This window comes from Enhydra lutris, unplaced genomic scaffold, assembly GCF_002288905.1.
Source record: "Enhydra lutris kenyoni isolate GAN:26980312 unplaced genomic scaffold, ASM228890v2 scaffoldscaffold36, whole genome shotgun sequence".
Taxonomy (NCBI): domain Eukaryota; kingdom Metazoa; phylum Chordata; class Mammalia; order Carnivora; family Mustelidae; genus Enhydra; species Enhydra lutris.
Window position 1 is genome coordinate 18,149,720 of NW_019154120.1, and position 23,020 is coordinate 18,172,739.

General features: G+C 44.1%; 1 protein-coding gene across 2 annotated transcripts in view; it reads left to right on the forward strand.

Annotated features, from left to right (window-relative positions):
• The window catches only part of LOC111154263 (ferrochelatase), a 37,991-nt gene that overhangs the window by 8,412 nt on the left and 6,559 nt on the right, over positions 1-23,020 (forward strand). Inside the window, exons 3-10 of one of the 2 annotated variants that reach the window (XM_022513771.1) lie at positions 1,221-1,340; positions 2,931-3,079; positions 8,492-8,626; positions 11,447-11,553; positions 15,051-15,149; positions 18,127-18,234; positions 18,684-18,848; positions 22,574-22,633. In XM_022513771.1, coding sequence (XP_022369479.1) covers positions 1,221-1,340; positions 2,931-3,079; positions 8,492-8,626; positions 11,447-11,553; positions 15,051-15,149; positions 18,127-18,234; positions 18,684-18,848; positions 22,574-22,633 — 943 coding nt within the window. The remainder of the gene's footprint in view (positions 1-1,220; positions 1,341-2,930; positions 3,080-8,491; positions 8,627-11,446; positions 11,554-15,050; positions 15,150-18,126; positions 18,235-18,683; positions 18,849-22,573; positions 22,634-23,020) is intronic. The other variant, XM_022513772.1, reaches the window with a different exon arrangement.

The window sequence follows — 23,020 nt, forward strand, 5'->3', positions numbered from 1 at the left end:
AAAAAAAAAAAAAAAAAGCACATGAATGGAAGAAACACTTCTTGTCCTTTAGTGTCCCCACAACAGGCTCTTTCACTGCTGTCACAGGGCTACCACTCATGGGACCACACAGGCCTGCAGTCTCTGGCCTCTCATCTCTAGCTGTGACCTCAGAGTTCCAAGTCTCCAGGCTCGGGCTGCTGGTGGCTACTGGAAGCATGCAGGAGGCCCTTGGCCCCACTCTGGCTCCATCTTGCACCCTGAAGGGCTTAGGGATGGGGAACTCATCTTGGCCTGGCTCCATTTAGTCTGTGCAGGCTCCAGAGCGGCTCTGGAATTTAGAGGTTTGGAGTTTGCATAGTCCTTTTGTTTATTAAACTTCCTCCAAACTGTTTTATTTTCTTTTTTTGCTTCTTCTGGCTTATTCAGTGCTTGATTCTTTGGACTGGGAACTATTTGAATAAGATACAGCAGTTTCTTGTAGGAATCAGCTAAGCAGTGGCTGTAGATCAAGGGTGGAGCGGTGAGTGCAACGTGAGAAGTGTGTGTACTTTATTGTAGCAGGAGACACGAAGAAGGAGTAAAGGCAGGCTCTGGAGAAGGCAGCCGAGTAGCAAGAAATAACTTGTCAGTAATAATTTAACAACTAAGGAGAGGGAGCAGATAAAGAATTAGATATGGGCTGCTTTTATACTGTGGAGGTTTAAACTTCTAGGAAACCCATGGCTTCTCTGTGTATAAAAGAACTTCTGTGTTCCAGATCATGCAAATTAACTAAGTACGCTATCTATTTAGTTCTCCAGACAGCATTTGACATAGTTGGTGGACTCTGTATCTTATAGATGAGGAAACTGATGTTCAGAGAGACCAGGTCATGTGTGTATTCGTGAGGCATTCGCATGAACAGTTGCTCCAACCACGGGACAATTGTAGATTTATACCTGGCTCTTGGTCCCTAAGGCATGGGATCTTTGTTCAGGGCTGACCATTTAGTGGAGAAATGTTTCAAGCCCAGAGAGTCCAGCATCATGGAGGGAGCTAGGAGACCAAGGTCAAAGTCAGAGCTGGATCTGTGCGGAACCGGAAGCCTTGTGCATTCCCAGATAGGTAGCCATGGGATGCCAGTGCATAGCTCTGTAGCTCTGTACCTTTGCTTTGAACAGATTGGATGTGAATTTGCTACTGAACCAAGATTGTACCTTAGAGGATACAAATCAACCATTGCATTTTGTTTTCTGTAGGAAGCCGAAAACTGGAATATTGATGCTAAACATGGGAGGCCCTGAAACGCTGGGGGATGTTCACGACTTCCTTCTGAGGCTCTTCTTGGACCGAGACCTCATGACGCTTCCTATTCAAAAGTAAGATATGTCTAAGCACCTGTGCTTCTTCCTAACTTATGCAGCACCTCTTGCCTTACATGTACCTCAGTTCTTTAGTTTAAAAAAAAATAAATGGTTTTAATACATATCTGATAGTGGCTAGAGCAGCATTATTATTTTCCATTAGGTATAAGAGGGATATGATACTGCAAGAATTGCAGTGGAGAGAGAAAGCAAGTGGGGGGCGGGTAGAATTCCCCTTGAGCCCTTTCTTTCCCAGAGCTCTGGAAATTGCAGTTGTCTTGACACAGCTGATGTCCCTTTAAAGATTGTTACAGAGATATTTGTGCTTGGCACTCGATGGCTGATTAATACTCAGGGAAGCAATGATTAGTATTCATTCATACTGTGACTGTGGACTGTGGCTCTCCGCTTTCCTTCCCCCCCCCCCCCGTTTATTTATTCCCTTCTCTTTTAAAATAGGTTTTTTAAAAGAAAAATGTATATATGCATATGATAAAAAATGCAAATAGCAGAAAAACGTTCACAGTAAAAAGCAAGTATCCCTTTTCTTGGGATTCCAGCCTTCCAGTTACCCACTGGGAGGTTACAGTTGTAAGCAGAAATAGAGAAATCTGTAATTGTACAGATATCTTTCTGGTTACATTTAGAACTAGTTTGTGCGGGGCGCCTGGGTGGCTCAGTGGGTTAGGCCGCTGCCTTCGGCTCGGGTCATGATCTCAGAGTCCTGGGATCGAGCCCCGCATCGGGCTCTCTGCTCTCTAGGGGAGCCTGCTTCCTCCTCTCTCTCTACCTGCCTCTCTGCCTGCTTGTGATCTCTCTGTCAAAAAAAAAAATAAAATAAAATAAAATAAAAAAAGAACTAGTTTGTGCATATGCAAGCATATACATATCTTTATTTATAAATATAGATATATAGGTATACATGTACATGTATATCCTCCCTGTTCTAACACAAATATGAATGTACTTATGTACATTATTTAACACTTTGCTGTTATTTTTTTCTTTAAACTTAATGTATCTTGGAGATTGTTCCAGAACAGATTACATAGATCTGGTGTCTTGTTTTTTTTCCACGACTGTATAGAATTGCATTGTTGAGTCATACCTTAATTTATTTAACGTGTGGCTCATGGTGGACATTTACGTTGTTTACATGTTAAAATGAACATTCGTATGGTTTGCGTACATCTTTGCTCATAGATGCAAATGTATCTATGATTAATATGCATTTTCTTAAAGTAAGAGGAATATATGCTTCCCAATGTCTTCTATATCCCAATTCCTACTAGGTGTAGGATCAGACATTGCTAAGACAGAGGCTCGCACGCATCTAGGGGCTGTGCCTGAATGTTCGGTGTCCTGCTTCTTCAGGCTGTGTTGCTAGAATGTCATGTGGGGCAGAGGTGGCTACCTCTCTGAGAGCGTTTAGTTTACTGTCTACTCAAGGCCAAAAGAGCTGGCTGTTGTCACTCAAGTCTTCTGTTTCTAAAGGCTTGATATGCTTAGGCTCTTCTTATAATTTTGCTTATCTTTTCTGTTGAGTAGTTTCTAAGGTTGCTCAGGTGGAATAAGACCCACTTACCTACCTGTTAAATGATTTAGCAAGTTGGCGCCAATCATCGCCAAACGCCGAACCCCCAAAATTCAGGAGCAGTATCGCAGGATTGGAGGCGGGTCTCCCATCAAGATGTGGACCTCCACGCAGGGAGAAGGCATGGTGAAGCTGCTGGATGAGTTGTCCCCACACACAGGTACTTAATCACCATCTCACTAGGCTTGTTCTTGCAAATCAGATCTGACATCCCGAACACGACTGGGTGGCGGGTGCAGTTCTGGGGGGTTCCTGTGTGATGCATGGTCCCTTAACTCTGTCCTCCAGGCATTATCCTTTGTCGTGGGCCACGTAGCCTGTTACTTCCTTATGTTGCAGAGGAAAGAGCAAAATATTTGGAACAATTTGTTTCAAAAGGAGGTTTGAGGCATGGGTTAAGTTGAGCTAGGTCATAAGAAAGAGGCCACATACCATGAAGAAAAGATGCAGATCTCATTGCCCCGGAAAGAAATATTTGGGAAATGGAACAGGGCTGCTGTTAGTGCCTTTCCTTTCCGTGCAGAAAGCTCATTAGATGAACAGAGCCGAATTCGCTAGCTGTCAGGGCAGCCGTGAGACCATAAGCAACTTTCAGCAGCTGCTCTTGGTGTTCAGCGATACTGGCTAGCATGAGGCGCTGGAGGGCTGCACGCAGCTAGTAACTGTCCTCTGAGAACCTCTAATGCAGAAAAGGAATGTGCAGAGCGAAGCCTTAACCGCACGAAAAGAATTGTAAGTGCTGCAGTTAGCTGCGTTCAAGACCCTGGCACGTGGCTGGACACACCATCATTTTTACGAATACCGAGACAAGAGACTCTGCCTGCTAACACTAAGACAGCATCTGTGGCAGACGTGGGCCACTATGAGAAATGTTAAACCAAGAGATGTGCACGTAAGGTGCATGAAATACATGAATTACAGGTGCATTTTGGGGCTTCAGAATCAGGACAGGAGTATGATAGAGTGAGGAGCCTCGAGGACTGCCCCCCCTCCGGGCGGGACCAAAAGCATTTCACTTTGCTCTGAGAGAACAGCACTGAGTGTCCCCTCAAGCGGCTCTCAGAAGCCACCATTTCCCGTCACACACAGGGACAAAGGCTCTAGCTCAGCTCATCTCACTTGGAAAATTGTTCAGTCATGCTTCTGAGCATCGGGTGTGCTTCCTGCCTTCGCTGGTGGCTCAAGGGCATTTCCTACACGGTTCAGCCACTCGCACCACAATGTGTCTTGAAAACATTAGGTGAGGAGAGCTTGGCTGTGCCCTACTCACACCTACCCGATAGAGAACAAGCCCCCTGGTCCTAAACAGTTTATCACCATAAAAGGTTTAGTGTGAATCAGACCTTCAGTTGCTGTGATGTCTTCAGTGGAAAAAAGAGGGGGCAAGATGCCATTTCTGTCTATTGATGTAGTAGTGCAGTATTCTGACTATCTTCATAGTCAGAATTGTGATTTTTAAATGATCGGTTATTAAGCATTCCATCTTACAGAGACTTATCTGAAAAAGTAAAGTCTATTATTCTTCCTTGTAACTTTGGGGATAAGTTTAGGGTGTCCACTCAGTGGCTTGCCTCTCCAGTCCCTCAGTCGTTACTATTGTGACAAGAAGTCATCTTTCCTCCTTTCTCGCTCCATTCATTGGGAATTACCTGCTCTTTTCACGCGGTAATTCCCACTTCCATCCATTCTTAAATCCAGCCGGCTGCCAGGTGTGTGTAAGCACTGACCACACTCTGACCACACTCAGGTACGGTATAGTGGTAAGGGATGAAGTAGTGAGTACGTCACACCCTTACCTTCATGGAGCTCAGTGACCTGGTCATTGTCACCGAGGCAGGGAGTTGTCTCAGGCTGCTTCTAGTTTCTCTGGATCTGGGAACCTTGTCCAGGGCCTGGTCCTGGGAGGGCTTTGGTGCTGATGACCCTTTGACCTACCACTGTTCTCTGTGGCCCATACTTGGGACCATCGGAGCAGGCAGGTTGAATTATTGCTCTCTCCTGCACCGTAGATGGCCACCTAGCAGTTTCGGCAGACCACTCTGGGGCTATAGTAGCGAAGCTCGATGAGGCCCAAGACTGGCCATCCGTTCATTCATCCATGGTGCCCCGAGTGCCCTGCACTGTTCGATACTGCTTTTCAAAGTCAAAAAACATGGTTTCTACTTACGAGAAGCTTCCAGTCCAGGGAGACCCTGCAGTTGCAGCTTAGTCTGCTTAAGGGGCAGAGAGAAAATCTTTTAAGATTAACTGGAGAAATGCTACACAAAACAGGTGGACCAGTGATCACACAGAATGCAGACGGAGGAAAAATGGAATAGTCTCGAGGTTTGGGAACTGCTTTGGGGGAGGTTTGTGCTGAAGACCAAATTATCAGGTGTGACTTTGTGGCTCTGCCAGGGGCCTGCCCAGATTACCTAGAAAGAGGTTCCTTGTCCTGCTGTCTAAGGCTTGGCAGAATGGATCTGAGCCAGCACTGAAGACCCAGGCCCCTCACCCCCTTCGTGTGGATTTTCTTTCCTGCTTTCTCTGTCCTTCCCTCCTTTCCTCTCTTTCTCCTTCCTCTTCCCTTCTCATACTTTCACACAAAACCATAACGTGTACTTTTAAACTATGTCTATTTGTTTATTTCTATTGGGCGAAAGTTCTCTTTAGGCAAAACAGTGCGATGACTATGAACAGATAGAAATGTTTCAAACTCATTTTTTTAGGGAAGTAGTTGTTGCTTAGTAGCTGGTGTAGAGATCTCAGCTTGCTCTGGCTTTGTGTAGAATTGACTGTTAAGTCCTACGGTCAGTTTAACAAGGGGATATAACTTGGAATTGGTTTCATGTGATTATACCGCATTACAGAAATTGAGGGAATACAGAAGGAAATAGATGAGAAGTGTAATCATTTCATGAAAGTCTAAATCTCAAACACATTTGAAAAATGATAGTTTGGTTTTGTAGACTGTGACTGCTTCTCAGGCAGCTGTAAGTATGTGCTGCGCTGCAGAATAATTGAGTGGTTCTTTACAGGATGAACGGTAGGGAGGAGCATGGGCTTTCTTCAGATGGAGCTGGCTTCCCTGGGCCTGCTTGTAGGAGTTCAGCCAGACGACTTACCCCACTAAGCCTCATCTCGAAAATGGGGGTGATCACAGAACCCAACTCCTAGAATCATTGTAAAGATTACACAAGACAATCATGAAAGGCATCAGCCTGGTGCATGGTACATGTTAAAAATTCAGTACGTGTGAGCCTTTATTATGATTCATTGTTGGCCTAGGGCTTCTGACATGATACAACTCAAAAAGCATTACGCTATTTCACACCTTTCCCTCAGAGTCATGTACAAATCAGACATTTGATCTGTGGGCTGGAAAGGAATGAAGTTTCATGGCTCAAAAATTCAATCAGTTTTGTTTTTTTTTCTTTTCCTGGTCACATGTTACCAAAGACTTCCGGGTGGTTGGTGGCTCCAAGGGTAGACTAGGAGAGCCCGGCGAGTGGCCTTCGGGGAAACGTGTGTTTCCTCAGGCTAGGTCCAGTCGGAGAGAGAGGGAGCACATTGCTCTTCTCCAGTAGTACTCTGTGCAGGCTATCTTTAATGGAACAGTCTAGCAAGTCTTATCTGTTCCTTACAGAATATTTTACCCTCCCTCCCTTCCAAGTGAGGTCTCCACCCTGCCTTTATCTGCAGGGGCACTCACTCCACCTCTCTTGCCTACAATATTGGAGTAACTCCTAGGCCCTAGGCATTTAGTCTGCAACTTTTCCCGGGTGGAAGGAAAATGCCGGAAGCTGGTTGGCTGGTAGTATTGGAGGCTCTTACCCTAGCAATCTAGTCATAGGATTGTCTCAGAATAGATTAGAAGGCAAATTCCACTTCAGCCTCAGCTTAGGTCCCCTAGAGCTCCTCAGACAGGGAGGCTTGGTAACATGGTAGATGGCAGTTTTCAGATGCACCACACTGTAATCTTCAGCGAGTCAGTTAGTCATTTGGACTTTGCTTACAGCATCAGGCGTTCTGGTGTATTTTAGCTGCAGTTCATCATTTTACACAAGAGAACATAAAATTGGTAGCCTAGAAAGGACAGACTGCTGAATAGGATTCCCCTTATACCCCTTCCTTCCTCTTTTTGCGGTCCCTAGCCAGAGACTATCAGAGCAGCCCGTTCTTCCCATGCACATACACGTTTCTCTCTCCTTTCTGTCGTCCACTCCTGTCCTTGGGAACATGTATCCCTGATTGCCCATTGCCTGTGTCCTGTCGCTGAGGAACTGTTTATACAGATACACGAACGTGTACCTTTTCTTTCACTGCAGCCGAAATGTTTCTTGTGGCTATTTTCATGACCCATACTTAGTGTAGCCCCTGCTCACGCTAGGACAGTAGCATCATCTTGATTCTGTTACGGCTTAACATTTATGTTGCATATTCCCAGTGTCATCCCTGAGTGGGAGATAGCTTTGTCCTATGAAATGGCAGGAAACTTTCAGTTTCATGATTTTCTAAATGCCTAAGAAATTGTGTGCTGGCGGGTGTTTTTAAGATCCAGGACAAAAAGATGGAGAAGGACAAAGGATGGCTGGGAGAAGGGGTTTGTAAGGAATGTCCAGGGAAGGAAGGCAAGGGTATACCCCGACTTGGGCTGTTACTTCAAATCCGGATGGGTGTCTCGAATTTAAGCTTTGCTGTTGGGTTTCTTTCCTCTATTAAATGAGAATCATTTCAATCGTTTGTTATCCATGAACAGCTGTTGAGTATCCCAGAGCTCACGTAGGTGACCTGGAGCCTAAGGGAGCAGGAGGGAACAGGCCGGGTGGAAGCAGGCTGGGGTGGGGACAGGAAGGGGCACAGGCTTGGGAGGGGCGAGACCCACATTCACGTTCAGCTCCATCTGCTGGCATGACTTTGGGCAGGTTCATTAACCTTGGAGAGTTTCAGTTTCTTTATCTGAATAATGGGGCTTAAATAAAAGAAAAAACAGAAGCAAAGTGTCCACCATGGTATCTGGAACATCAGAGGAGGTTATATTTCAAGAATAAGTGCTAGTTCTTTCCTTCCTGCCTTTGAGTGTCTCTTCGCTCAGTCAGGAGCAGAGACTAAAGAACAGAAGTTTGAGGTTTTTTTGTTTTTTTTTTTTTAATTTTATTTATTTATTTGACAGACAGAGATAGGCAGAGAGACATGCAGAGAGAGAGGAGGAAGCAGGCTCCCTGCTGAGCAGAGAGCCCGATGCGGGGCTTGATCCCAGGACCCCGGGATCATGACCTGAGCCGAAGGTAGAGGCTTTAACCCACTGAGCCACCCAGGTGCCCCCAGAAGTTTGAGTTTTAAAAAACACTGTGCTCAGCAAAGGTGTGGGGGTGGGGGCGTGGAGGTTGATCCCGGAAAATAGTGCCTAAAAGTTCCAGCACTAGCAAAGACTGGGTAAGATCTGAGGAATATTCTAAACTTACCCCCAGTATCAGCCTCCCAGGAAATGAGGTTAACTGTTCTTTGTTCTGGGCTTTGCATGACGTTTGGCACTCCGAGGAATCTATATAAAGATTAATACTTTCTCCTTTCCACACATGCCTCCTAATAGCCCCTCACAAATACTATATTGGATTCCGGTATGTCCATCCTCTAACAGAAGAAGCAATTGAGGAGATGGAGAGAGACGGGATCGAAAGGGCTATCGCCTTCACGCAGTATCCACAGTACAGTTGCTCCACAACAGGTGAGCCTTCCCCTTGACCGTGGGTGCGCGGGATGCCGGGCCCTGGCAGCCATCACCAGGGAATGCAGCAGGAAAGGATAAATCATTTTCCATTTGAATGGCAAGTCTAGCCTGCCTGCTTGAAACACAAGAGTGCAGCTCAGTCCGTTTGAAATCTCAGGGTTCATCTGTCCTTGAGTTATGGGCCAGTCGGCTGAGAGTCACAAACGGTGGGTTTGGAAGGCGGTCGCCGCTCCTCGGTGCTTTAATGCAGTTGTGTAATGGATCAGAGATGAACATTAAGCCATTTTTTATATTTGCGTAATAAACCCTATTTTTATGGCAACCCTAATATTCTCAGTAACGTAGCAAAGGTGATAGCTGTTTCCATTTTGAAATCAGAGGTACCCAGGTGGCATGAGAAATATTGGTATGTTTTTTCATTATGCTTTATTTATGAGTTGGTTTACTGGTTAAACCAAAGCCCAGCTTGAGGTTCCCTTTGTAAACTTCTCTCAGTGTTCTAGATTTTGGAAAATATTACTGTGTGTTGTTTCCTGTATATTTAGATGGAGCAGGAGAATAGTCATGTTTGTCCTTATCTGTAGAATTGGTAGTAGGTAAACCTTCTACTGTTGCCCACAAATACATTTGTTTGCATTCTGTTTCAAGGATTGGGCTCAGCACATTTGGACTCCCAAATTGTTTTTGGGTGTTAGTGCATACTGTTTCTATAATTATGAAGAGAAGCCAAAGGCTGTCCGAGGAGATGTTCAAAGCCTAGTGTATGCCTTAAATGTTCGTTCAGAGTCCCTCTGAAAATGCCTGAGTTCTCAGATACCCTCAAGAGTTTGAGTTGCAACTTCTTTTGGAAGTATACCTCTGCAACTCAGAATGTCTGCTAATATGTTATTGGAGAAGGAGTCAGATTTTATAAATTTCTAAGCATAGCTTTGCCTTGCTTTACACAATAGACCTCAAACGTAGATGTGCCTGGGTGGCTCGGTCAGTTGGTTGAGCATCCAGCTCTTGATTTCAGCTCAGGTCCTGATCTCGAGCCCCAAGTCAGGCTCCACGCTTAGTGTGGAGCTGCTTCTCCCCGTCCCTCTTCTCTTCCCCCTGCTTGTACGCGCTCTCTCTCTTACATGCCCTCAAATAAATACATAAATGAATGAATGAGTGAAATCTTTAAAAGAAATGTGTACTTCAACTGTAGATGTCTGCTCTCAAAATTAGACAAGTTAAGAAGATGGTAATTTGTATATCAGAGGATTGACTGGGTTTCATTTCACAGCTGAGTCTCCCAGTGGGTCTCAGGTATCAGAGTCTTTGCGCCCTTTCCCTGGTCCATCTCACATGAAAAGGCAGGTACATCTTCACTCAGAGATCCGAAAGCCTTTGGGACGTGCATCCATTCTTGGAGGACAGGAAAGTGTTGTTTACCTGTTGTATCATTTAGACACACGTTGTTGGGGCAGAGCCAGGATAGCCTGTATCTCAATCACATGCAGTTGGTTTGGGTCTATTTTCCCCTTCATTACTACTTCGGGTACTTTATCAAATGTTTCTGAGTGACCCAGAAGAACTGATGTGGCTTCCAGAAGTCCTTCTGTGGCTTCAGAAGTCCCGAGGATGATATTCGCCTGTACGGTGTGGCTTGCAGTGTGACTAGGCTGGGGACTCTGGGATTTCTGGAGACATTGTTTTCGAACATGCAGTGGACTCAATTTGGATTTATCTGACTCATTGGATTCCGGAACGAAACTCATTTATCTTTTTGAAAATTTCAGTTTTAGGCTAAGTGTACATTTGATTTAACTATGGTCTGTATCCGGGCTCTTATTTTAATCTGGAGACATACCACATTAACAGCCTTCATCGTTGCAGAAACCGGTGCATTGATGTTGGGAAGCAGGGAAATGTTGTGGAACATTTACCCTATGTTAACATTGAGAAAGAGCCTCCGTGTTAGGATTGGTTGCGTAGGATTAGGCTTTGCCCACGTGGCAACTCCCCTCGGCCAGGAAAAAGTTCCATTGAGTTGGCACCATCTGCCTTCCTTCAGCCTTTGAATTTTTGTGATTTTGACCTCTTGGTTAAAAATACAAGTTTTGTTAGATTACTGGTAAGGATTTGCTACCCATTTAACTTAACCCTGGGGAATGATGATAATCTTGTAGAAGCAGATAAAAATAGAGAATGTTCGTACAAACCTAAATAAGATAGTCTTCTTATCAACAAGTCATTTAAAAAGATGGCTATCAATACTGTAAAGTAGAAAATATGCATCTCATAATATTAAATAAAAATATGCCAAGCACTCAGGATACAAAATTGCATACATGCTAAAATTACAATTTTGTGAAACAGAACAGCTATACAGGAAAATAATAGGAAAGAACTCTGCTAGAATAAAACGATGGCTGTATTAGCATGCTGGGTCATGGCCATTTTCTTTTTTCCTTTCTTCCCCACCCCTTACTTTTTCTGCTGGGGCTGATTACCTTCATAATGGGGGGAGGGGATTAACATGCTTTCAGTTGTTAGACTTCGTTCCTCAAAATAGCGGCAGTTATATTTCATAAATCCTCTACCATCCTGTTTCTTACTAGAAACGGCCGTACTCGTCTTTGAAAGGCCATCGCAACTGATTGCTTTTTAGTGATCTTCATTTGCAGGGTAGTTAAATCTATCTGCATTTTAGAGCGTTGAAATGATTGTAATTAGACCAATTCAGTACAGAAGCAGTTACCTATGTTGAACTTCCTGCCTCTACTAGTCTGTTTTTCATTTTCACTATCATCAACACACATCTACTAAGTGGTCCCATGTATGTTTCAGGCAGCAGCTTAAATGCCATTTGTAGATACTATAACCAGGTGGGCAAGAAGCCTGGGATGAAGTGGAGCACCATTGACAGGTGGCCCACGCACCCGCTCCTCATTCAGGTAAGCCGGCACTGGCCGCAGCCCCCTCGGCCCAGCTTCTGGGGTGGGTCAGGTTCTTGTCCCTGCCTAGTGTGTGGTGTCCTTACGAGCCGTATTGTTCTCTTGCTTAAATTGTGTGCTGGGGGGAAAAAAACGTATTAGAGACTCGACTTGTTATGACAAGAGAAAATAAATTTGAAGATTAAAGGTTAGAGTCTCCTTTCTTCGGATTAACAGTGTTAGTTACAAGCTAGAGCAGAATTATGTTTTCAGTTTCCTGTTTCCCAATAATCAGGACATGAAAGATTATACAAACGGTTTCCATTAATTTACGTTTATATATTGAATGACTGACAGATCCTCTATTTTCTAAATCCTTTAAAATGACAAAAGGTTTTAAAATTTTTCAAGGTACTAAATCTAAATGTTCTGACATGAAAATAGATTTAACATTTCTGGGGCGCCTGGGTGGCTCAGTGGGTTAAAGCCTCTGCCTTCGGCTCAGGTCATGATCCCAGGTTCCTGGGATCGAGCCCCGAATTGGGCTCTCTGCTTGGCAGAGAGCCTGCTTCCCGCTCTCTCTCTCTGCCTACTTGTGATCTCTGTCAAATAAATAAATAAAATCTTAAAAAAAAAAGAAATGAAAATAGATTTAACATTTCAGTTGAGAAAGTCATATTAGAAGAAATTTCAGATTTCTCCCATACAGTTGTAATATTTTCATGAACAGATGCTTGGTTTTTGGAGAATCAATTAAAACTACAATTCGAAAGCCAGTAGCTTTGAATTAGTGTTACTATTTATTTTTTTTGCCATTTGTACTTGAGAGTAATATTGGTAATTGCCCTAAAATGTACAAATATAGTTTTCTTCTGTCAGAGGAGATTTCTGCCTTTGAGTTAGTCTAGGTAGGAGACATACGAAGTGATTTAGGTTTCATCCACTTTGTGTTTCACTCCGTGGACATTTCTCTGGCAAAACAGTCCGGAGGCCCTTAAAAGCTCACACCACTAGGTGGGGCCAGACGTCGGTAAATGTGGGTCCGCTCTCCCTTGCAGCAGGCCCTGATCCTTAGGCACAGAGGTGATGTCAAGGGTTAACACTTAGGTGGAAAACAGTTTTAAGTAAAAATGAAAAGGAGGTGCCTTCCCTCAGGGCTGGGTGTAGTTCTGCTTTGAGGGCCCCCCACCCCTTTGCTGTACCGCTGGGCAGAAAGCCCAGCCTGCCCCTCCCAGTTTGCTCTGGGCGGCCTGCGACTGGGAGCGAGGGCTTTCGGGTCAGCACTGACATGTGGTAGCAGAGAGCGGAGGGGTCTGCACAGCATCTGCCTGCCCTGATCCACCGAGCAATTAGGTTTGCATTAAAATTCAGCCCTTTGAAAAGGGGGAAGCAGAAAGACGGAAAGGTCTCTTAACTGAGGAAGTCTCCGCTCACAAAATGAAAGGGAATTTTCGAGGCATTTATCTGCCCTTCTAGATGGTGTGATTGAAGGCTCTAAGAGCCGCCTGCCTCCTTCATTCCGCAGCGAGATTGCGCGTGGAGGACACCGCAGATGGACGATGGTGATCTAAGCAGCCTCCTCCTGGCCCCTGGCTCCTCGGTGTAGACTATGGCTTAGCGTCTGTTGCAAGCCAGAACAACTTGTGTTTCTGCTCACTCTTTTGTTAGAGGAGAAAACGAAAAATGCTAACATTTTTTAGAAGCAGAAGTTTATAGATAGGTTTTATGCTTCATGTCACGGAGCTGACATGAGGAGATTTGATATCTAGCAGATTTTTTTAAAAAACAAGTCAAACCCTAATCGGAAACTAAAAATACAGTTAAAAACGAACACTGAAAATAACACCTTACTCTACATTTCTACTTGTTTTAGGTAGTAATTACTTGAAATTGTCATTTCTCTACTGTCATCCCTAATAGCGCTGTGTGGTGAGCTGCCGGGATAAAAGGAGTAAACATAGCTTCAGGTTCAGACTCCCATGTAGGCTTCGCAGTGGGTCTCCTTCCCCGGGCTGCTGTCTGTCCAAACACAGTCCTTCCTGAGCATCCTTTGTTTCCAGGCACAGCAAGACCACCAGAAAATACTGTTTTTTTAAAAAAAAAATCTATATCTAATCTAATCTAATCATATTTACTCTGTAGATAAAGTATAAATTTTGAAAAGGAAAGTCTCTGGGCACCAACTTGTACCTTCGTGCATTTCTTCACCAAATTTGAAGGGGTTGGAGAGATTAGTAATATCTCAGTGCTGATTAGGGAATTATTTGCTCCTCTTATAGTATCAACCACTGATTTATCAAAATACCAACAAGCGCAAAGGTACGTGGTTCTGGTAAATCATCCTTTATGATTTTTCAAAAACCTTTCTATTTGGAAGTAAGTTTAAACATGCAGAAAAGTCACAAGGCTAAGAATAGTGCAGGGACTAGACTCTTTGCCTAGATTCACAGATTACTAGCATTTATTCCGCTCCATCATTGGTACACTCTGTACGTGTGTGTGCATACAGTTTTCTTCTGAACCTTTTGAGAGTAAGTTGTCTCTGTAAAACCACCCTTGACACCTAGATAGCAAGGACCTTCTCCTCCATACCCATGATCCAATATTCAACCTCAGTAAATTTACCATCGATACTTAAATTCATCTGATCTACATTCATATTCCGATTCTGTCAATGGACCCATTAATGTCCTTCATAGCATTTGCTTTCTGAGTTAAGTGACGAAGAATGATTAAAGTAGAAGATGAAAGAAAGCCTCTTCACATCGGGCATTTCAGCACCTATTGATGTAGATCGGAAAGTGCCAACTAGACGGAGGGAATTAACGGGTCTGGTGGACAGAGCTTTGGAGGCAGAGGCGGGGCCTGCCTGGCAGCCCGGGTCCCGCAGATGTGACTGAATGGCCCCCAGGCCGGCCGCCTCTTCCCCCCTCTGTGAATTTAATGAGAGTTGGACAACCTCTCATCTGTTGTTATGAAGGTTGTTACAAAGACTGGCTGAGGGAGAATACTGGGCTCAGAAAGAGAAGGTCGTAAAAATAGAATAGTATTTTCTTATTCCTCTACTATTTGTGTCTAATGTATTTTAATGTCATAGGCCTGAAAGCCAAACTGAGGAAGTTTTAGAAAGAGCCTGTAAGCTGTTTTCCTGCTAACCGAGCAAATGAGAGGTCTTAAAACAACTTCTCCTTCCCATCTGTGTCTTCTTTCCATCTGGAAGTGTGCCCTGTTCCTCCCAAGGGGAAGCAGATCCAGAGCGCTCATTTCAGTGAGCCATTAGCGAGCTTCAGAAGTTTCCCATCAAATTCCCTAGGCCCCTGAAACCGTTATGAGCCATTTTCATGATGAACCAAAGCGAGAAGAGGCTGTACTGTTTGCAATTTTTTAAAAAGAGAGTTCCAGTTTTTGAGGGTTGCCAGGAGATTTTTGTCATAGCTCTCATTCTAAACATATTTTCTTTTCCTTCTATTTTGTTCTTCCCACCTCCTTCTCATCCTCCTTTCTTGCTGTCCCCACAGTGCTTTGCAGACCATATAGTGAAAGAACTGGACCATTTTCCACTTGAGAAGAGAAGTGAGGTGGTCATTCTGTTTTCGGCTCACTCCCTGCCGATGTCTGTAAGTAAGAGCGTTTCGTCGGATGACTGGTAGAGGATTTCTGAATGTGCAAACGGGACCCAGCTTCTCAAACATCCTGAGCCCAGTACAAGGATGAGTTCTAACATTTCAGACTTACCTAGGTGCTCATTTTAACTAGACTCCTTTCTTGAAACCCAATTATAATTAATTCAAATTATAATATTGTGAATAGGTATTGTCCTAATAACCCCCTTTGAAATGATAACTGGAAGGTGTATTCATGAGTAGGAATTTTCAGTACATGGGGCAGGTACAGGAAGGCTGCTTTTGCCTGCCCCACTGAAGGAGCTCATCTGATGTCAGGGTCAGTGTCAAGCGCTGAGGGCCTGTAGTCACACTGAACTATCTTAGGTCCCATTCTTTTGTCAAGACTGGGTAGGGGCTATTTGAATTCCAGGAAGTGATTACAGTTTTTAATCTGCTAGGACCAGAGCCCACATTTTAGCAAGTGAATACGGAGTGTATCATATTATGATCTGGTTGCTCCTGAGTTTTTCACGTTATGCTGGGTGTTCGCTAAAATACCACCTCCACGCGCCCTCCTCGTTGCGCATGTGCAAACGAGAATGATCGAGCTAGTGTGCTTGGTGGTACAGAGATGTGCATGGGATGAGCAGCCAGTTTCATCAGCCCAGAACTATCCTCGGGCCCCAAAACAGTGCTTTTGAGCCAGAGAGGTGGAGAATGAGGTCTTCGGAGGTGCCATTTAGGGCTTAACTCCAGAGTTAATGCAGTTAACCTGAGTGTCTGGTGCCACTCTTCTAATCAGTCTTTACTGCCATCTGCTGGTCACTGGGGTCGAGCCCTTACAGCTCTTCCACTCCGCCATCTCCACCCAGCCCGGGGCCGGTTCAGCTATAGGTGGCTCGGGAGAGAAATTTCTCTCTTCTGGAAGCCTGCCTATTTTATCTTCACAAGTTCATAGTCTCTCCTCTGGTGTCATGCAAATCCTCTTCAAATGTGCGTCCCGCTGCTCCGGCCGCTTCCTTTTCGTAACCGTGCTAGGTGTGATGAGGCCACGTCCGAAGGGGAAGCTGTTGAACCCGGAGCGGAGGAAACACATTTTTCTACGTGAACGATTCCAGGTGCCGCCTGCCCTTCCCTCACCGCCCGCCGCACTTCCCTTTCCTTCCTCAGGGACCGAGCGTGCTGCTGCCAGCCTTCTTTGCCGCCCAGGGCCCCTGTGGGACTGAGGAGTGGGGAAAGACAAGGGAATGTGAAGGGAGAAGTCTGTTCAGGGGGGCTTTTCTTTTCCCCTGGGCTTGCTTCTAATGACTTTTTCCTCCTTCATGACTTTTTAAAGACTCATTATTTGGAAGTAATTTTAGACTTTAGGCAAAGTTGCAAAAACAGTGCAGAGCATAGTGTAGCATGCATATATACCCTCCCCGTATGTCCCCTCCTGCTGACATGTCCATAACCATAGCTCGGTGACCCAAACCAGGAAGGTAACAGCGGTGCAGTGCCATGAGCCAAGGCCAGGTGGATCAGATTTCACCACTTCTTCCACAGTGGTCCTTTTTTGTTCTGGGATCCAGTCCGGCATCCCATGTCACATTTCGTTGGCACATGTCAGTGTCCCCCAATCTGTGACAGTCCTCATGTTTTCCCTGTCTGATCGTGACCTTGATACTTTTGAAGAATGATTTAGTGGAACGTCAGTCATTTCACAGCATGCTCCTGCACTTGGATCTGTCTGCTCTTTCCCCGTGATTTGACTGAGGCTCTGTAGTACTGGGAGGAACATCCCAGGGTGCTCTGTCCTCAGTGCATGGTGTGGGGGTACATGATGACAGACATCCTACCACTGGCGATGTCATCCTCGGCCATTTGTGTAAGGTAGTGTCTGCTGGATTTCTATGTTGTAAGATTCCTGTTTTTCTCCTTGTAATTTCAAATATCTTAGGTGACATACTCTGAGACTACGTAAATGTCTCCTTGTTCCTTGACTTTTGCTCACTAATTTTAGCACGCTCCAGTAGATCTTGCCTGGAGCCGTTATTTCTGTGCTCTTCTAATAGCGACTTTCTATTTCCGTCCTTCATTCTGTATTTAGGTTTCTAATGGTTTTTAAACTAACTTTTAGTAATATCATAAAATAGTTTATCAGTATTTCATTTCAACAATATTTATTGAGCACTATTCTATCCACTGTATTCTAAGCACTGTTCCTTCCACTGTCATAGGATATAGGAATGAACAAAATAGGTAGAAGTCTTCCCCCCCCCCCCCGAGAGCAGGGGTGGGGGACAGATAATAAACAGTACAGAAGAAAATAGTTCGGGATGTTAGGAGGTAATAAGTGGTCTGGGAAGCAATCAAGCCATCCAAGGGGTTAGGGTGCCCGTACACAGCTAAATGTTAAAGCAGTAAAAATAAAATTCCTGTTGAACATTTTAAAGAGTATTAACACGCTGCTGCGTCAGGACCAGTCAGACACTCACAGTGCACAGAACGCTCAACTTGCTGTCTGTTGCCGTGGGGCACATGGGGAGACGAATGGGATTAGAAGGCGCAGGTGGTATTCTCGAGGAGTCTGGAGTCTGAACCCCCGTGCTGCTTCTCCCCTTTGTCTTACTTCAGCAGCACTTGCCCCTGTGTTGACTGGCCCCATGGATTCAGTAGGTCCATACGCCATCCATACAACACTCGCAATCCTGCCTTCCCTACTTCAGATGCGGGAATGGAGAGACTCATCCTCCCATGAATAACACAGATGTAGAATTTGGCATATTCCTAGGTACTTCGAGATGCGTGAGTACACTGTTCTCCTTTGGCCTCTGAAGACATAGATCCAAGGAGAGTTTGGTGAATGAGCTCAGATCGCATCATCATTAGTGCAGAAGACAAAAGGGGGGACTCTGGTCACTGGATCACAGCACCTCACAGCACAACCTGAGGCCCTTAGAACCCTTCATTGTGTTGGCGACTGAACACTCGTGTGTCTCCGCTGCAGGTGGTCAACAGAGGGGACCCCTATCCTCAGGAGGTGGGCGCCACTGTGCAGAGAGTCATGGATAAGCTGGATTACTCCAACCCCTACCGACTGGTGTGGCAGTCTAAGGTAGGTGGTTTCCACACGCTTGAGGGCAGTCAGCAATTCCAAGGACGTCTATTTTAGGACTTAGTTATAAAATGATTCAGTTTGGCTCTTTCCTATACACAGAATGTTCTTTAGCCTGACGGCTCACCGTAAGCAGTGGAACTCTGCAGTCAGGACCAGGAATGGACAAGAAATCAAGTGACTCGTTGAATTTCATTGATTTAATGTATTATTTTTTGTTGTAATGACAGAAATTGTGACTTACGTATATTATGCCAACTTCGAGAAGGACTCAAGCTTAATACAGAAATCCTGAAAGCCACTAACATAGGTGTAAAGCGTGGCCCTCGCTCTTACCAGGAGGGGTGTGTGTGTGTGTGTGTGTGTGTGTCCAGGGCAGTGGGCTGTGGTGTGCCACAGACACAGGGAGAAGTGGGTCCCCGTGTGCCTTCCATTCTCCTTTCTCACAGGTTGGTCCGATGCCCTGGCTGGGCCCTCAAACAGATGAGACTATCAGAGGGCTTTGTGAGAGGGGAAGGAAGAACATTCTTTTGGTTCCAATAGCATTTACCAGCGACCACATTGAAACGCTGTATGAACTGGACATCGAGTACTCTCAAATTCTAGCTAAACAGGTGAGTGTGATTATTAATCCCATTCACGAACTGTGATTTGTTTTGAAAGGAAACTGTGCAATGATATAATTGTATCATTTAAAAGTATTGCTCAGTGGTTAGCAGAGGGGAGGTGGGTGGGGCATGAGGGAAGTAGGAGGAGGGGTTCAGAGCACAGCCTGTCTTGATGAGCACTGAGTAACATGCAGAACCGTTGAATCACTACATTGTATATCTGAAACTAGAACACAATGTGTTAACTACACTGGAAAAAAAAATTACATTGTTTGCTACAACTTTTGCATGTACCGTGGCCTCCTAATTCTGGGTAACACTTAGCCTGAGTTCATCTGCACACATCAGGCTAATTCCATGTCAGCCCAGCAGTAGGGAAGCACTTTTGTTCCTGTGTGAAACCTGGTTCGCAGGCATTACTGACAGCAACATCGTTTTGTCCAGTGTGAGTCATTGTACTACCTGGAAGTGATAAACTACATTTTCTTTAGAAAAAAATAATTGTTCTTCTCACCAGTTTGGAGGAAAAGAATTGTATTGTGTTATCATTCCTTTTCTTGGCCTGATGGCGCCTTTTACTTGGGGCTTTTACATAGGTTCTTGGTGGGTTTTGAGGCATAGAAGAGTCCTTGTCATTTAGGAGAAGACCGTGGAATGAACAGCGAAGCAGTGTGTGTTCTAATTCCCTTGACCTCTTCCGTACACTCACTCAATTAGCTGTTTGCAGCGGTGTTGTGATCAATCTGATTGTTGAAATAACAAATACCATCCTGAGTGTCTTGTAATCTAATATGGATGTGAGTTATCATCCACAGCAGAGAAAAACTTACTGTTCTCCCATCTCACAGCTTTCGAGGGCCGGCCTGAAACCTGAATCCAGTTTATAGCATTGTTTCTGTGGGGAACGGTGGTAACTCTAGGACCCAGGAAATGCTTCCCCCTCTCATCTTCTGCCGGAACTGATCCTGGTCCTTCCCATGCGTGATTGATGGAGGCCCGGCCTCAAAGGATACTCTACCCTCTCCGGGACTGGGTGGCAGGTGCAGGGCAGGGTGAGAGTGGGTTGGGGACAGCTTTAGCCAGCACCCAGCCCCACAGGTTTGTGTTTATGCAATGTGTGCTGGTCATCAATCAAACGCTGAGAAGTTAGAGGGTGCGTAAATTGCTTGTCAATAGTTCTGATACAGATTTTATGGTGAAGTTGTAATTGGCTAAAGTGAGGTTGCAGGGTTGTCTGCGGATTTCATATAATGGTGCCCACCCTGACCTTGACGAACTGTGAACTTGCTAAAAAGAGACGTGCAAATATAGGTCATTCCAGTGTGTTTGGAAAGTAAGTTTTGTTTGTGTTGAATGATAATTCACATTCATTAATATCACTAAACCGAGGTTATTCCTCAGTAATCAAATGGATTATTAGTGACCAATAAATTAGACCATAGAGAGAATAAAGAAAACCATCTAGCTACAGTTTATTTCATTGTTTTGTTGGGAGAATAGACTGTATTTAAAACGAGTTTCTTTAAAAAATAGTTTGGAGTTTTTCTTAAGATGAAATGACTGCTTTTTGGTAATACAAATAATAAAGAGCTCAGACAATTCAGAGAAGTATTGCATAGAGAGTCGAGCGCATTCAGAATCTTACCCCTGAGAAGGGCACCTGGGTGGCTCAATCTGTTGGGTGTCTGACTCTTGATTTTGGCTCAGGTCCTGATCTCAGGGTTTGAGATTGGGCTCTGCACTGAGTGTGGAGCCTGCTTAGGATTCTCTCCCAACCCCCTCCCCATCCACTGTCTCTCTCCCTCTCTCTTTTAAAGATTTCATTTATTTATTTGACAGAGAGAGAGAGCACAAGTAAACAGAGAGGCAGGCAGAGGGAGAGGGAAAAGCAGGTTCCCTGCTGAGCAAGGAGCCTGATGCGGGGCTCGATCCCGGGATCCTGGAATCATGACCTGAGCCGAAGGCAGCCGCTTAACCAACTTAGCCACCCAGGCGACCCCCCACCTTTAAATAAAAAAATCTTACCCTGAGATATGTTAATATTAAAATAAAAATAAGTTCCCTTTTTCTCCGAATAGTTATGAATAAAATACCATTTTTGCATGGTATTTTATTCATACTGTTTTGTAACCTTTTTTTCCCCTTAAAAATATATTATATGGACCTAAATCAATAAATGTAATTAGATCTACATAATTATTTTAAATGAATCCTTGATCAATATATATTTAAGATATTTCAAACTTTTTACTTTCCTAAACTGCTCTGTAATAAACATCATTTTCTTTTTTTTCTATTTATTCTCTTAGGAAAAATTCCTAGAAATGGAATTTAAATGTTGATAGATGTTTTACTGGATTGCCCTACAGAGTTGTGTCCTTTGACTCTCCCAACCAGAGTGTTCAAGGACACTGCCAGCATTGGTTGTCTTGTTGTCACTGACTTCCACATGGAGTTTTAGTATATAGTCTCCTTTTTTCCTTTTATCTTTTTAAAAAGATATATTTTTTATTTGATAGAGTTTGCAAGCATGCTCACATGCGTGCAGGGGGGTGGCAGGGGCAGGAGGGAAGAGGGAGGAGAGAGAGAGAGAGAGCGACTCTTAAGCAAACGCCCTGCTGAGCATGGAGCCTGATATGGGGCTTGGTCTCAAGACCCTGAGATCATGACCTGAGCCAAAATCAAGAGTTGGTCGCTTAACCAACTGAGTCACCCAAGCACTGTGAATACAGTTTCTTTTTGGGTTGAGAACTATGTGTTTGCTGAATCACCATTTTTCCCATGCTAGTTAAAGTTAATTTAAAAGATGAAACAACTGAAAAGCCATCGCAGCATTTCGGAAAGGGAAAGAGAAGATTTTGACTATCTGAGTGAACAATAATTAGATGTTTCTTAATTATTTGGGGGATAATCAACTGGGTATTTTGGAGGGAAGCAAGGATGATGGTAAAACAGTCCTCGGGTTTTATTTTGGGTTTTTCTATGTAAGAATATATTTAAAAACCCCACTGTGCATTGGAACCCATCTAGGTTCAATATACCTTAAATTAATCTACCTCTTTTGGCAGTTAGAATCAAAACAGGCATAAAGATTTATTTAATTAAAGCAACATTCTGCTTAGGTAGAGCCTGTCAAAGTGTGTATTAGAAAGGTAGAATAAAAAAAGAACAGTAAGCAGGGGCACCTGGGTGGCTCAGTGGGTTAAAGCCTCTGCCTTCAGCTCGGGTCGTGATCCCAGGGTCCTGGGATCGAGCCCCACATTGGGCTCTCTGCTCAGTGGGGAGCCTGCTTCCTCCTCTCTCTCTCTCTCTCTGCCTGCCTCTCCCCCTACTTGTGATCTCTCTCTCTCTCTGTCAAATAAATAAAATCTAAAAAAAAAAAAAAAAAGAACAGTAAGCAGATTTGAGTTCCTTGAGAATTCTGTCAAATACAGCCTCAGAAAATGGTTTAGAAACTGTGCACCTATGGGGAAGGTAGTCGGGTGGGGGAAGGAATAGAAATTGAGAGCAGTTTTATGATAACAGAGGTGAAAATCTACATCTGTGTCTGGGCCCGGGACTGTTTTCATTTCTGAGCCGTCTGGGAACACTTTGGAAGTCAGGCTTTTAAGTTGCGCATGCATCTAAGTCCATTTATTTATTTATTTTTTTGTAGTGGTTTCTTTTTCAAAAAAAAAAAAAGGAAAATAAAACGTGTATGTGCTTTTCCTTCTTTTTCTCATTTGATTCAGTGTGGAGTTGAAAACATCAGAAGAGCAGAGTCTCTTAATGGAAATCCATTGTTCTCCAAGGTATCTATAGTGTTACAACCATTTTAGTAGAACATATCAGAGAGAAATCCTCTGAGAAACTCTTACAGAATATTGGTTTTCTCACATATTAGAACATTTTGAGTTCCAATTAATTACAAAAATAAAATCGAATTCCTTATACTCTTGCTCCTTTTTCCTTTATATAGCCCCAATTTTCTTACTTCTACCCGTCTGTAACTATGACGGATTTAAGACCTGCCTTCCAGAGGCAGGGTTTAGCAGGTAGGGTAAGAGGATGTCCTCTAAAATCTCTATTTTAACTTTTCTCTAAGCCGAGGGTCCTTAAGAAATGAAGATGTTAGAGAATCCAGTTCAAAGCAGTCAAAATTCACATAAAAAAAAGCAACCCTCAGCCATAGTGATTAC